The sequence below is a fragment of the Haemorhous mexicanus genome, chromosome 4 (genome assembly GCF_027477595.1).
Source record: "Haemorhous mexicanus isolate bHaeMex1 chromosome 4, bHaeMex1.pri, whole genome shotgun sequence".
Classification (NCBI taxonomy): domain Eukaryota; kingdom Metazoa; phylum Chordata; class Aves; order Passeriformes; family Fringillidae; genus Haemorhous; species Haemorhous mexicanus.
In genome coordinates, this window is record NC_082344.1 from 47,776,892 (window position 1) to 47,793,395 (window position 16,504).

At 36.9% G+C, this 16,504-nt stretch overlaps 1 protein-coding gene across 4 annotated transcripts in view; it reads right to left on the reverse strand.

Annotated features, from left to right (window-relative positions):
• Nucleotides 1-1,657: 1,657 nt before the first annotated feature.
• ZDHHC2 (zinc finger DHHC-type palmitoyltransferase 2) overlaps nucleotides 1,658-16,504 on the reverse strand; it is a 34,038-nt gene continuing 19,191 nt past the window's right edge. For all 4 annotated transcript variants that reach the window (XM_059844735.1, XM_059844736.1, XM_059844737.1 and 1 more), the window contains 7 exons: nucleotides 13,282-13,402; nucleotides 12,376-12,508; nucleotides 10,281-10,407; nucleotides 10,025-10,117; nucleotides 8,867-8,976; nucleotides 8,313-8,390; nucleotides 1,658-5,481 (listed from right to left, as the gene is read on the reverse strand). In XM_059844735.1, the coding sequence (XP_059700718.1) occupies nucleotides 8,350-8,390; nucleotides 8,867-8,976; nucleotides 10,025-10,117; nucleotides 10,281-10,407; nucleotides 12,376-12,508; nucleotides 13,282-13,402 (625 nt within the window). In that variant the 3' untranslated portion in view covers nucleotides 1,658-5,481; nucleotides 8,313-8,349. The remainder of the gene's footprint in view (nucleotides 5,482-8,312; nucleotides 8,391-8,866; nucleotides 8,977-10,024; nucleotides 10,118-10,280; nucleotides 10,408-12,375; nucleotides 12,509-13,281; nucleotides 13,403-16,504) is intronic.

Genomic DNA, 16,504 nt, shown 5'->3' on the forward strand with positions numbered 1-16,504 from the left:
CCCTTTCTTTACTTCTTATCGTGTAACTGAGCTTGGCAAGCTGTTTCCTTCATTCTTGTCCCTCTGCATGCTCTGGGGAGTAGCTGTAGTATCTATGATAGTGTTTTATAGGAAGCTGCTGATTTTTACTATTGTATCTGTTTGAAACACTGGCCAGTTAAATCTCTTGATGTGATGGAGAAAATAACTGGAAGTTCCTGTTGTTCATGCTGTTACAGTGTGTGTGTGTTGTCTATTTTTGCCTTTACAACAGGAGCTCTTTCTTAAGTGAACTAAGAATTATTCTATTTGCAGATATAAAAAAAAAAAGGAAAGTGATTTCATAAAGTGATGACTGTCAGGAAGTGCTGAGTCTGTTCCAGTTATGCCAATCAGTTAAACTGTGAGCATGCAGAGGGGGAGAGAGGGGAGATGGCTCATGGCACATCTTCCAACTGCTGCACTCAAACTTTTGGGACCATCTGCTTGAGATAAAAGTGATCAAGGATGAAGGATGTGATCAGTGCCTCAAATACTGTATTTCAGAATGACTGAGTTACTGTATTTCAGTGATGAGTGACAACTTGGAAAAATGAAGCAATTACCTAGCAAGAATCAACTTTGGTAGGAAGAATAATAAAGAACCAAACTAGTGATTGCACATTTCACATTTAACAATTTCAGTCTGGACTTCTAGGGAAGGGAAGGAGAAGAGAGAAAGAAAGATAATACAAAATTTAAAGAAGGAACAAGTGAAAAATTACCGAGGGAACATGGCAGGGCTTTCCTTAGGTTATGTCAGATGTCACTTGCTCCAAGTTTCATACCAGAAGGCTCCTTTTTTTCCCATCCTACTACAAGGTCACTGCTAAGCAGGTGGTAGATGCAAGTGAAATAGCAACAGAGACATCCCACCACCCCCACTGCATGGCAGCACATTCTTTTGAATCTTGTTTTGGAAGAGAATGTTTGTGTATGGTTCAATACCACTATTTTTGGAAGGGTTTTAAAAACAGGATGAGCTTGGACCATGTACTGCATTCTTGTCTGAAGTGGTAGAGGTGAAAGCTGCTTTCATCTTTACGTAACTGTTCCTGCAGTTTTAGAGGTCCCTGAGCCAACAGTCCCACTCCTCTCTGCACAGGAGGTGGATCCAGCACTTTCCTAAGGAGGGCTGTTAGGAAAGGCAGCTCTGAAGAGTCTGGCCTGGCAGGGACTGGAGAACCCTCATGAAGCAAAGGTGCACTGTGGTGACAATCCTGGTTAGTAGCTATCTTTCTTGTTCCTTTTCACTTCTATAAAGTGTAGGGGGTTGAAGACACCCCCACCTCCCCCCTGCCCTTTTTTGGGGAACAAAATTCCAACTTATTGACCATCAACAGCACTCAAAAAGGAGGGCAGCTCTGTCTGCTCTGCCAGCATAAAGGCATAGAGTGTTTCACCCATGAGAGATGATAAGAGAACTGGCTCCTCAACCCCTTCCAGTGTCAGTGCATTGTGGGGTGAACCTTGGAGAAGGGAAATACACCTACAAAAGTCCACGACTCCTGGTGAAGGGGTGAGGGGGAACATTTACAGCAGCTATGTTGTCAGTGAAGCCCTAGTAGAGATGATGTTCTGCTGTTGAGGTACACCATTAGTAAAACTGGTAGTAGTGTGTCAATGACTACTACATACATGGCATGCTGAACATGAAGCATTTATTTATGTGAGCAACACATTAACACGTGGCAAAGTTATACACTAAATTTATGTAGAAACGTATTTCCCCCCACCCCTCCAAACACCAGTCAACCAAACCAGGGGAAGAACTCTCAGTTAATTAAAAAATTATTTGAAGAAAAGAAAACATATAGGAAGTGTTTTAGTAATTTTTTTTTGTGCATTCTTCAAAGGTAAGGAATCATCAAATAAAATAATAAATACAGAGAATATTAACATACCTTTCCTTACTTATTCAGATGTTTATTTTAAGGGAAATTAGGTTTCAGTCCAAATAATGATGAAAAATAGCTACAGCATTCCACACACTGAAATAAACTTGTTTCCTTTCTGGAGTGTCCCTCACAAGAGATACTCAAGAACCATCTGTATTTCATACTGTGCAATGTGCTCGAGGATGATCCTGCTTGAGCAGGGACCAGGTAACCCCAGTGGTGGTCCCTTCCAACCTTTGCCACTCTGTGGTTTTGTGTTTCATTCATTACCTGCCCAGCCATAGGCTACTAAAGAACTTACAGTCTGTAACCTAAACTGGACAGTGTTTTTCTCTTAAGTTAAAGAATTAAAGTGCATAACAGCAACTCTATCTTAACTGCTCACAAAGATTGTGTTCCATTTTTTTAACAAAAATAGTTCTCTGTGAAGACTTTGAGTACTCCATCGCCAGTACATCTACTGATATAGAGTATGTGTGGACTACTTCTGGTGCAGATGTTTTGGATTTGTTCTAACCTACAAATAAAATACATTTTTTACAAATGTAGGGAGCTATGGTTCACATGACTGTTTACATAGATACAAAATAAATTTAACTCTGCTGTCATTTGGGACTCAGGCCCGTCTGAGGAGTCTGCAGAACTCATCCAGTTTCCACTAAAGCTTGAAACACAGTCATACCTCTAGACAAATATCAGGGATATTATTTTCTTTTTAGCAAAAAAGTAGATTAGTAACTGTACAGTAGGTAAAAAGCACTCCTTAAAAAAAATACAGAAATTAGGCAAAAGGCTGTAGTAAAGTGCCTAGCAAGAATATAAAGGACAGGAGAATCAGTGTATGCAGACAAACAACACTGCATCCTTGCTACCCTGACTTCTTCACAAATTCTCCTGCATGCATTGTAACACTGACAATGGTCAGTATGTCAAAAAGAGAATTTTCACTTTGTTACAGGAAGTATTAGAGAGTTTAAAGCCAAGAGTAGAGTCATATCATCAGAAATTATACTTTGGACCATGATTAACTCGATTTTGTCCATACTCTACACAGTGAGAACTGCCAGGAACCCTCAAAGCCTGCTGACAGTGTTCTTCATGGAGACACAGCTCATGCTCATCCAGAGAGCAGATGTACCTGTAGCCCCTGGCTCAGATCAGTGCTCAATGTTTACATCTGAGCTACCATCCTTTCTTTCCCTTTCTCCTCCCTTCATCAGTGCCTGCTTCCCATGCCTCCATCAGTTTTCTGTGAGGGGGACAGCCTCTGGCTGCAACAAAACTGCAGATTATTTAGGGCTATTGTGCTTTCCAAGTGTGACTTCTGAGACATGGAGAAGCCAGGCATTTTTTGATCCCTTATCCCTGTCCTTTCTCTACATTGATCCCCAGCCTCACTGAGAGATCTCAGAGTCCTGGACACAGAGAAACCGACACAAGAGAGATCCATTTCCAGGATGTGTTTTGCTGGGGAAGAAATCTTTTGTCTTTACATAAAAATATGGTGCAAGACACACTGAAGCTGAATTTCAACTTTCTACTCAGTATTTTTAAATGCATGCTCCATGATAAACCACCCTGTGACTAACTGCATAAAAAACAAGACTCTACAGATAGAGAACCTGAAGTGTTAAAAAATATATTTTCCCTCTCCCCCTTATCCCTTGACAAGTTCGCCTTTAAACAAACACGAATATGAGGTAAGCTGACAGAACAACACCGAATAAAGAGCTGCAAAAAATCTTTTGGTAACTAGATGTCTGCAGGCATAATGTAAACTGTATGCTACCTTCATGCTAGTTTAAAAAAGGTGTTCTACATCAAGGGATCCATACTCTGGCACTTCTGGCAATAAACAGATGTTTTCAGGCTGGTAAAATGTTTAGATTAAAAAGAAAAAAAAGTAAAATAAATACATTTTCCCTCACTAGAGAAAAAAAGCGCCACATTATGCTACAACAGCTACCACTTAAGCTGCAAACCCAAGAAAGACAAATTTTGAAGTTACCTGCTGGTAGGAGAGTTAATGATAGTATCTTTTGCTTTCAGAATTATATCACTTAGTCCTGCTGCCAGTTTCCTAAACAAACGACTGGCATCTTTACACTGTGAACCAACCCACTAAGTAATTCAGGTTTGATAAGTACTTTCCTGTTTCAACCGAACTCAGCATAGTCCGAGGTTTTCACTTTTCTTTTTTTGACTTGTCTTTTTATCTAGCCCCCTAGAAAGCATAACTGAGTTCCTCCTAAAATTGTTTTCAGAATAGAAATTTGCATTTAAATGTAAACACTGATACCATAAATGTAGTGTATACAAAAGGCACAAGACAATTAGATTTGTGTTGCTGAAACTTCCTTGACTTTGAAAGCCAAAAATGCCTCTTTTATTCTGGTCAGTAAACTCTGATCCTAAGAAAGCTGCTGGCTCCTAACTTAATTAAATGGGATTTCCTATGTACAGCAGCTTGGCTTTTTGGTATTGCAATCAAAAGTCCATTGTCCTGTAAATGCAAATATCAAAAGTTATAGCAGTAAGTCACCTTGACTGCACATGGTATTCATGAAGTTATGCAGTAAGAAAGGCAGTGTCTTGAAGAAAAAGTGAAAAAAGAGATCTGAGACAAATACTGATTAATAGGAAATTAGGAGCCTGAAAGACAGTGGCCCTCAGTAACTAACACAGGTTGGTAGAAAGCCTTTTGGATTAAAGTTCAGGGCCAACATTTGCTTCCCAAAGGGGTAAGAGCTCCAAATGGGACAATAAAATCCCATTTCATAGGACTGTTCTGTGAAGCTTCCATCAAAATCCCAGCTGGCCAGTTTCATTTATGTATTACCCCCCTGGACACAGGCTTTTCATTGCATCACTGAGCAGTGGCCCACTGTACCAGTCAATTAACCAAAGGATTTTTTTCCCTCTCAACAACTTTTCCAACTATCTGTAGTACAGACCTTTGGGAAAACAGAGCTTTTACAATAATGTTTTCCAAAAAATGTTCCAAAACCAGTCAGACACTTCACTTAGGTCTTCTTCAAAAATTGCTTATCAAGGGCTCAAAAGAAAATACAGTCCACCAAGCCACTAAATTATTCCTAATCAACACTGGCTGTTCTCCCAGTTCATAAAGCCAGTAGTGCAAAAATTTGATTTTAAAGTCAACTACTTAACAACAATTTGAATTAAAAGGTGAATTTTCAAAACCAAGCCAAGAACATGAACTGATAGTAAGGAGGTCACATCACATTTTTCTTGTGCTGAATACCAAAGTAAAACCAGCCATTGAATTTTTACAATTGTAAACGCAGACTCTGCTTTTGTACCACTTTCTAGTACTCAATCATCCTTCACCATTCAAACCCAGTAATTTTAAGTTGAAACATCCTTTATATGGTTCAGAAGTAGTATGTTTAGTTTCGTGTTTCAAGCAGTGACATGGAGACAGCTAATCATCTGTCAGTTTGTTTTCTGAGTACATCCATAGAGGAGCAGACAGGAGTAGCTGGCCAGCAGGGCTGATACTTGGAAGAATGCATCTTCCTTCCAACAACAGCTTGTTCTTAAACTGAAACAGAATATTAATCACAAAATACATTATTAGAGTCAAAGAATACTTTAAAATTATGTTATTGTAACAAGTCTCATCAACTTGAAGGGGAAAGTGACTAACAGCAGAATAAAAATCCCACCCTGAAGAGGAACCCAGTAAGACTGTTCACAGGTATGTTATTAATCTACTTCAGGATGACAGTGGTAAGTACTGACTACACAGCAAGCAGGCCACCAGTTTATAAAAGGAGCTATTTTTATTTCCAGATACCAAAAAAAAAAATTCTCTATTACATTAGTGTAAACTATATCTGGCACTTTCGGTAATCAGTCCTCTGCTGAAATATGAAGGATTATAGGATACAGGATATTGAACAGATCCTTCAGTGGGACAGAAATTCTAATTCTAACACATTGGCAAGGGGTGCAGCATGTATTTTTCATATCTAAGATGAAATTACTTGGTTTTTGTGGTGACTTCAGCAGCTTTATTAAAATTATTCTATTCAATCCCTAGGAACAAATATAATTCCTTTACTGACAATAATGTAATGAAGTTACATGTGAAGTAGCTAAAAGAAGTTTTTATACACATGCTCTTATTCCAGCAACTGTATGTGACATATATGTAATCTATCTTTTTTGTTACTTCTCCAGAAAGTTTTAACTGCGACATAGAAATATCTCAGAGCCAAGGGTACAACCAATCTGGTGCTTATGCTCATGCCAGAGAATTACCACATCTTTCTACCCTTCTGAAAGTGCATGAATCCAAGTGAGGCAAAACCAACTTCCAGGAGCCTCTTTATGTGACTTTAGACTTACTCTTTGGAACATAACTTCCTCTGAAAGTAGTCTCTCTTTAAAAAGCCATGTTCCAAAATGGATGCATCCAAAAAGAAAAAAACAACACCAAACAAAACCCCCAAACCCTACAGAGTGAAGTAATCTGGCTGCAAACACAACTCTTTCTCAGACTGGACTAAAAGAAGAAAATAATTTAAAAAGAGCACAAGATGTTTATCAAGCTAAACTGATGGGAAAATCCACCCACTTTTAACATATTTAGAACAGTCACAGACTATATTTGATATTCAGAGTAATGGGAATTACAAAGTTCCAATAAAATATACACACTCTTCAAAGAAAGATATAAAGTTTAAAAGCTATTACTTAAGTAAATAAAGTGTTAAGACTTCAGAAAGTAGAACTCCAACCTGATAAAACTAGTTGCAACTAATGGTATTACTTCTGTAACAATCCAAGAATCTGTTTCTATGAAGTCTGTCTCCAATATTTTACTCTTGATTAGTGATGACATGTAAGACATTAAAGTAACTGAAGGTAAGCGATTTAATCTTTTCCAGAAGCTGTTGTTTTGTTGAAAGAACTGATGGATTAAACAGTGCAGAAATGCAGTGTTTTACATTTTGAACAAAGGGTTAGAAGTGAGGGGTTTTATATTCTATTAAAATATCATACACAGAGCAGTGAAAATTGCAGACACCATCTGAGTTTCCTTCACTCATCTCTTTAACTCTGTTCATCTGACACCCACATTTTCAACACTTCTAACACTTCACATCATCATCAAGTTTGCAGATGTATCTATATCTGGAAATGTGTCTTCATCACTGAACACAAAACCAGAATGTAAGGGCCAAGAGGTTTTTTAATTTCTCTCATGAACCAAACTGAACTTTTGGGAACTTTTTGGTACAAGCTATGGGTCCATCTGTTGGTATCTGCACACCTACTAGTTTTATAATCTGCCTTGACAGTGCAATACCATTCCTAATGGGTCTAGTAACAATCACAGCAGCTCCCTGATGACTTTCCATGCCTTCCATTTCTTCCATTTCTTCCATGAGCAACCTCACAGCCATGACAGCATGTCCAAGAGTCATACCACACATAAATAAATGACATTCACTTGGGAGGCTTTTTCAGGATGACTGAAAAGGTGCTTCCAACAGCAGGGAAGAAATGACCTTGCTGGAACAACTCCTCCATACCAATTATTTGGTATGCAAAAATACTTAGGGTTGGAGTCAAACTTTTTATACAGTTTTAAATATAAAATAATTTAATTCCGTAAATTTTGGCAGATTTAGCTATATTCAAGTATTAGAGTGAATGTGATGATTGTGTTCATTCTCCACAGCCCAGGGTAAATGTCAGCTCTTGTTATGTACCTAGCAGAATTTACTACCTGCTTCTCAAACCTGCTTTCTGAGAAGTCTGTATTGCAAGATATTAATGCAAGAAATCAAGAAAATATCAGCTGTTTTTGACAACAGGTGATTAAATGCTCAGGAAGTCATATGGACACCTTTTTTCTTCAGTAGGCAGCATGGTTTTACTATTAAATAGGATGCAGCTCAGTACCTGACTCAGAGCAAGACACTAATAGCTCATAGATTAGACCAAATCCTTTTTGCTTCATCATTTGATAGACTTTTACCTGTTTTAGCAGACAAAGCTATGATCTTTGCATTCAGTGTTAAGAACCAGCCTAATTCTCAAACTTAGCCTTACAAATATTGGCTGAACAGCTTGAATACTCACAATTTTCAGTATCTTTCTAAATAAAGGGAATAATAATAATAATTATAACGGACTATTACCTAAAAACCAATGAGTATAAAGCTCAAACTAATTTCTAAACACGACTCATCAAGAAACAGGAGGTTTAGTTTAAAACTATGAATTCATGTGCTACTATACATGGTAAAAAATTAATTGAAGAAAAGAAAACAGAAGTGTTTTAGTAATTTTCTTTTGTGCATTCTTCAAATGGTAAGGAATCATCAAATAAAATAATAAATGCAGAGAATATTAACATACCTTTCCTTACATATTCAGATGTTTCTTTTAAGGGAAATTAGGTTTCATTTTCCATGGTTAATGCAGGATTGCTCATGCCTTAAAAAACAAAAAATAGTATTCCCACAGGAAAAGGTCTCATTTCATGATTTCATTATTGCAGAAAATTTATTTAATTTCATTATTTCAGCAAATAATACAACCATGAATTAACAATCATTTTAATGTCATTACTCTATTACCAAGTCAAATCCTGCCCCATATCTATTACATAACTTTTCACTAGCTGCAAATAGGTGTCACCTCTTTTATAAGAAATTGGTTGTCAAATCAGGCCTATCTTAAAAAATAATTAGCACCTACTGGTATCAGCGTTCTGCTATCCCTTGGTCAGGTTTAACTGGGAAAGGCACAGCAGCTTGACACATGGAGCTTCCTACAAGCATGTATTTTTAAAAAGCTTCACGAATTTTGGTTCATGAATACAAACTATATGACCGTGGTCATTGTTACAATACATCCTCCAAAATTAGTTTATACAACACAAATAATTGCGGCATAAGTCAGCTCCTTACCAACTTTGCCCTTGTCAGCCTTTGCAGCAGTTTCTGGCCAAGATGGTGCATCTGTAAGTAGGTGGCTCTGGGAATCACACAGCGGCTTTGCAGGAAACAGATGGTTCTCACTGTAGCACCAATAAAAAGAACATTAGTGAACTGCAGTAAGTTTTCATCATCTTACCACACATTTGTCATATGCAGTATTTTCCTTACCTCACCTTGCTTCTTGTCTGATGAATCGTTACTTTTTTATCATTATATACATTACACTGTGGTTGTCACAAGTGCAAGCACAATCTAAAAAGCACAGGGATTTTTAATTTGACAGCTATTTTATACTAATACATGTACTTCAGCCCCAAATGCACTCTTACCTATATTCTTCTTCACTACAACAAACGTGATAAATACTGGAGAGAACATCTCCAAAATCTCTTTCCTAACGTAAGCTACAGAATGCTGGGGTAAGATAAAATGTCAGTAAACAGCAAGCTGAAATGTCATATATTTCTTTTATGAATAAAAGATTGTCAGTATGATTCCATTATCATTTCTTAACCTCATATTCACTATACTTATCAAACGTTTCAAAAAGAATGCAATATGAATTTATTCAAAGGAGAATGTGCATACTTTCCACACTTTAAAGAAGTCATGTCCATTAAGGATAAGAATTAATAAAACATGTTCTATTATCAGCAGAAACAACACTTAATATTCAGCTTCCTGTGCTTTGGCCCAAGTGCTATTAGGGATGATTCCCTTATATGGAGCAGCTTTCACCAGACAAGAAAAAGCAGGCATCCCCCAAAAGCCATGCAAGGCAATGGATTTCTATCACAGGCAGTGTGACTAACCATCTCACATGTATGCATAAAGAATATTGCTGATACTGATTGTTAGGCAGGTGTGAAAAATTCAGGTCCTGGGATGTCACTGAGCAGAGACAAAGCACATCAGGGGAAAAACTCACCCCACCTCATTTCCATAAATTTAAATATAAATCTGAGGATTACGTGATTTACAGCTTAACTGTTAAAATATGACTTGGATTTATTAAAAGAATAGTCTTCATTTGTTTACTACTTTTAAGTATATTACGCATCATTATGTTTACATGTGCACAGGAAGAAAAAGATCAACTATATGAACTGGGTAACAAAAGCAGATTACCTTTTGGATGTTGCATTAAGTCCACCAGGTGTGGAAGCTTGCTCAGGATCCTGATTAACAAGGCAAGTTGGAAAGGAGCAACCATCCCCTAAACTGGAAAATTCAGAATTGGTGTCATAGGTACAAAATCCCTCAACTTTGAAGAAGTTTTTTGATTTATTACTATATATTATTCCAAAAAACTAACCATCCCCCAAACGCTCTGCATCCTGATCATTCAACAGTTTAAATAAATTAAGCATTAGGAACAGCATACCTTGAAAACACAGGCAGCAACCAGTATTTCTTCTCATCACCAAACACCTGCCTTAGGTTTTTGCTGAAGCCCAGACTAAAGCCATTCTTATCTGTTCTGTGACGAAATATGGGAGCTCTGAATACCTCTTAAAAGAAAAAGATTAATGAGACCTCTTTGCAGGTTACTCTCCCACCAGTACTTAGGCAATTGCACTGCCATTCACCCAAGAGGAAAGGCTGTACTGCCCAAATGACTGAGAAAGAGAGTGAGAGCACTCTTGGAAGCCAAAGTCAGTGAGTGCTACACAGGCACGGTGTGTGTGGAGCAAGTCCAGTGGCTGAGGAAGGGTGGAAGTCTCTTTCACCCTCCTCCCTCATCAAGGCAAGGAAGAGTGAGGAACTCAGTTTTTAAGAAGGCATGATATGTTTAGATGAAGATTTCAGTCTCTGACTATACAAGGACAGCATTCAAGAAAGAAAAACATAAACAAAGGGTTTCTAACAGGAAAAGTAATGGAATAGAATAAAAAGTTAACCTACTTTAGTAGTAAGACCAGCTTTACACACACACTGGGGTATGAAAACACTGTGTGTTTTTACCACTGCATTAAGAAATGTCTTTGCTCATAGACCCAGATTATTCCCCCTGGCCATCCAACCTAAATTTCTGGAGAAGAGAGCTAAATATAGCTTCAAGTGTTGCAAAGTGCCTGAAGCAGAAAATTCATTCACTTTTCACCAAGTGACTGATAGCCATTTAATTCCCTTAATTGGCTATACATAGCAGGCAAGCTCTGTCCTGATGTCCGACAGTACAGCTCCCACAAACCATGTCAGAACCATGCTGAGGCTGCTCTTCTGCAGTCAAACCTTAGCCAAGAACTGCTGGAAATGACCTTCCACATGCAGTGTGCATTAATTACAATGGGTTTTAAACAAGGGGGAAGGGAATATGGGGGCACCCTTTTAGATGCCCATATTAGGCTAGGAAAAGAACTCCCAGGATGATTTAAGCACAGTCACACTTAAAGCTATCATGGCTTCATTACCAAATTACTGCATTTTTAAGGGTTCACATATTATTGAGCTATTATTAATATAATATTATAATACACAACACACTATTATTATTATTATTATTATGCTATTTCCCAAAGTAAAATGGGAAAAGACACCCAGATCTTTTCTGAGTAACTTAAGTAAGCAGGACACATGTTATATTACCAATATGGGATTTCATTTGTTTTGTAAACACAAAATGTTGAATTAGAAGTGTAATGCGTTATGATTATTGCTGAAAAAATTTTTTGCACTAAAATTAAAAGATCAGTTTATAAACAGAACACTAATTTATTTTTGTTCAAATAATCATCTTTAATAAAACTTTTCTCTACTTATACCTAGGTAGAAATTAATACCAGTAAAAAATTGAAAGTCAATGATTTGTCAGATTACTGAAGAAACTCAAAAAATCCTAGAGGAACTCTTGAAGTAAACAAGCTTTCTTCCATTGATACAGATACCTATTTTCAAAGTTTTCTATTCATCACCAAAATCATCATTAATCATCATTAACAAATCCAAAACCAGAAAGAAACAGGTCAATTCACTGGCCTACTTTAAATCAGCTTACGTCAACAGGAGAGCATTTAGAGATTTAAAATTTTAATGACTATATTGCAAATTGGCATTATTACAGTCCAGCATGCAGAAGAGAACAGGCACTGAAGTCTTCTGGACTTTATTTACTAAGTTTTGTGATCAGACACATGTGCATTCAAGCATTATGTGTGTGAGCACACAGTAGTCCATCAAACATTTATTAGGAATTTATCTTGATTTCATTTAAATTTTTTTAGTTTATTCAGTTTCTGTTAACAAACTGTGGGTTGAAAGCAGTGAGAGGAAGAATGTTGATTAATAACTTGGCTCTTTGAGGAAAGAGAAAGAGTCAAAATTTCCAGGGAACAGAAGAACTTGGGAGTCTTCTAACCAAGTCTTCTAACCAAGGAACCGGTGTAGAATTTCACACTTCCTCCATTACCTCCATGCATATAAGATACATTTATTATTTATTTTTTGCTGTCAAACACAGAAACATTAAATCTACTTACCTAATGTAGATTTATTCTTGCTGACAAGCCAACAGTGATACCCAAAGAGAGAAGACAAACTGACAGAAAACATAGCTGCAGCAAAGAATAAAAACATGATGTGGAACTTGGCTTGAGTATCAGGAAGGCCATTCTGAAAATTAAAAAAAAAAAAAGTTATTAGAATTGGGAAAATAGCTGTTGCATTTGATTATTAATAATCCCATATTCAGCCAAATCAAATTCAGCACATAGACAAACACACCACACTACAAGAATATCAAGAAATGGATTATATACCTTCCATGCACAGACAGCCATGCAATTAGGTTGGTGACAAAATCTAAATTAAAGTAACAGGCCCTTTCTTGGGAAATGAGAAATACTGAGAGCAAGAATCGGAAATTTAGGTCTGAACTTTGAAGTGTCTTTTAAAGAAGAATGATTTGAAAAAAATGGAGGCCATGATTGCATATATTGGCTATACTTCTGTACATGACATTAGGAGATACTAGCTTATAATGCAATGCCCTGGAATCACAGAATGCCTTGGCTTGGAAGGGACCTTAACAATCATTTAGTTCCCAACACCCTGCCATGGACACCACCCAGAGGGCACCTTCAGCAAGACCAGGTTCCTCAAAGCCCCATCCAGCCTGGTCTGGAACACTTCCAGGAATGAGGAATCGATAACTCCTCTGGGCAACCTGTTCCAGAGCCTCACCACCCTCACAGCAAAGAATTCTTTGTAATACCTAATCAATATCTGCCCTCTTTCAGCTTAAAGCCATTTCTCCTTGTCCCATTACTACATGTCCTTGTGAATATATCTCTTTAGCTTTCCTGCAGGTCCCTTTAGAATCTTAGATTTCTTGCACAGCAGTAACTCCACACACTTAAAGACAGTATGTAGATCAGAGTACTTACTGTCCAAAACTTGATAAAGTACTGCAAATCTGTTGCAGCAATGAAAAGGCAATACAGTAGTGAGTAAGCCAAGAAGAGAAGAAAAAATTTATAATTGGAGAATCCTACACAGTTGTTCACCCTGATAAAAACAAACAAATAGACATGTAAGAATGAAATGTCATGAAAGTTTTCTTTGTTTTCATCCAGTTTAAATGAAACTTATTTACTCTAAAAACATTTATACCAGCATGTAAACCAAGTTTTACTTCCTATCTCTGCTGCCTCAAGCTACTGGAATGGATTTAGCTTCAATTTGCAAATTAGTGTAGTAACCCAAATCAAAACAGCACCACCACAAAAAAGCCCAAACAACTTTACCTGGTAACACTGCTTTCAACAGATTACTGAAATAATATTTTCACTTATGGTATGAAACTTTTTCTCAGCACATCTGATGTAAATGTGATTGCAGTTCTCTTTTTTTTTTTGTTTTCAGGTAAGTATCCATATTATACCATTAGGCATACTGCATGTCAGCAGGGACAGTAACAAGCCAGGAACAGAAATTTGACTGAATTTTGTGAGAATAAAAGTATGAAACTTTTTCTCAGCACATCTGATGTAAATGTGATTGCAGTTCTCTTTTTTTTTTTAGTTTTCAGGTAAGTATCCATATTATACCATTAGGCATACTGCATGTCAGCAGGGACAGTAACAAGCCAGGAACAGAAATTTGACTGAATTTTGTGAGAATAAAAGCAGTCTCATTTAATCCAGATCCTCCTTCATTAATCATACTATATACTTAAAACTTCTCATACTATAAAGCTTCTTAGTAAGATTCTCAAACGTAAGAGCATTCATAGGAGAGTCCTAAAAATACTTATATTTACATTAAATGAGAGAAGTTCTACTCTGGAGCAGAAAACATTCCATATCAGTGACAACATGATAGGTAATAAGACATTTGAAATACATCTAAATGTTAAAATAAATCTCATTTTATCATTTTCATATATGGGTTTTAAGATCACCTGCCTCCCATTTGCAAAGATTTTTATACATGATAATGAGCAAGTAGTATACACTCTGATGATGAGGGAGCATTTAGTACCATAGTAGCTTCCCATTAGAGACAACATAACAAGTATTATGAATTTTAGAGTGCTATTAAACACATAATGATATTGCACCCACCAAATGAAAAAATATTGGAGCACTCCCCAAGGGCAGTTTATTGGTAAACTGCTTCCTCTTTTATTTGGTTGCATCGAGAAGCTAATCAAAATTATCTATGCACTAACTTTGACATAACTCTTCATATGAGTTTAAAAAAACCTAACTGATACTGTCAATTCAATTGGCTGTCAAAAAGATCAGCCAATTAAAAGAAGACCGCATCCACAAAGATACTTGTGTATTGATAAATAATTTATACACTCATCCTTATTCTTATAGAAAACTGAACATAAAATTCTCCACAGTGAAAAGGGCTTTTTCATTATATATGTAAAAGTAAGCAACTCCACAATAAACTGCAAGCAATTCAGGTTGAAGTTTTCTATGATAATCCTACTTTCCTTTCAGGATACTTATTTTTGAACTGCTATTACTTAAGACACTGTTTGATGTGAGAAAAAAAAAATCAAGTGAAATGTTATTCTCCAAAGATTAAATTTCTTGTATCAAAGATAGATTGCTTTGTAACTGTTGTTTGGCACAATGGCATGTGGCACACGTGTCAAAATAAACTTGCATGAATTATTATGCTCCCTTCAAATTTGACAAGGCCCCAGACTGCAGAGGTCTTACTGGAAAAGAATCTCCTTCATCAGAACACTGAAGAGAAGGTAAACACCAAGGTTTTGCAATTGTACTGTTTGAGCACATAGCATCAAATCTCAAACCTCAAGAACAGTGGTTAGATTTGAAGTCCAGCATTTCTGAGAAAGAGCCAAACTGATAAATATACCAACAACCAGCTATTTGAAACAATGCATTTTTATTCTGAATTTGAAGTTTACATGAAGGACATTTTCATGTAAAAGCACAAAATAATCCTGAAGAGACCATAGAGCTTATAAGAAGTGTTTATAACACTGAATATTAGTAGTCATATAGATACTTTTCTCTGGTTTTTTGTCAGAAATAGCCTGGCAACTGTTTACTGGTTTTCTTACAGTTTTTGACAAGGCAGCTATTAAAAAGCTGAAAAAATGAAACTGTCTTTTTTTGTTCTAAGAAATTGGTTCCACATTCAATGGTTTTACCTGTTTGCTTTGTTGTGGCCTTGTTTGTTGTTGCTGTTGTTTGTGGTTTTTTTTAAGAAGCCCACTACTATTACTGAACATCCTCAATTTTCACATGCTGATTATCCCTACAGCACAAAAACTCTGCCCTACACTGCTAACTGTTTCTTTCAATTGTATCTACCGTGTAGATGCAAAATAAGATGAGATGCTTAAAATCAAATTATGGCAGATGCTGTAGTCAGGACCAAGAGAAACAGGGGGACTCCAGCACCCCTTCCAGCAGGACAGAGCCTCCTCTGTCCTAGAATTTGATATAAGAAAGTGTCAAAACAACTGCTTAGAACAATCTGCCATTCAGTTTGTCCAACACAGGGGATTCTTCTTTTCTGGTCATTTTATATGGTGAAGAACTGCCATGTACCACTCAATCCTCTAAACTTGGACCTTATAAAGCAATTATCTTTAATTATTTCTGTGAGATACACCTGCCAAACTGACATAAAACTAATTACACATCCTGTCTATCCACTGGTTCTGAGGGCTGCTAAGAAAAGATGGGAGAACAAAACCACTGTGTGGGCTGACACGGCAGCAAAATGAGGGAGGCAGAGGGGGGAAAGAATCAGAGAAAACAAAGAACTCATAAAACTGGAAGTGCTGACCTGGTGTTTCCAGCAAGCCCACTCCAGCTGTCCTGGGAGCTTTGTTAAAAGGAACTAGACACAACCTTGCCCTTTAGTTTTAAGCCTAGGGTAGCACTTCACCCTTCAATGCAACTAAAGCACAGTAATATTCAAATTCAATGAAGAAATATGCAATTCTTAAAAGAAGATCTCACTGATTAGAAGTCTACTTCATCCATACTTGTAAAAGCATAGAGGTGCCTAACTCAAAGGTCCAAGAAAAATGATATTTGAACTTCCTTCTGTATGTCATAACACAAAAGAAGACACATAGTAAACAACTCCAACAGTTCTGCAAGACCAGTA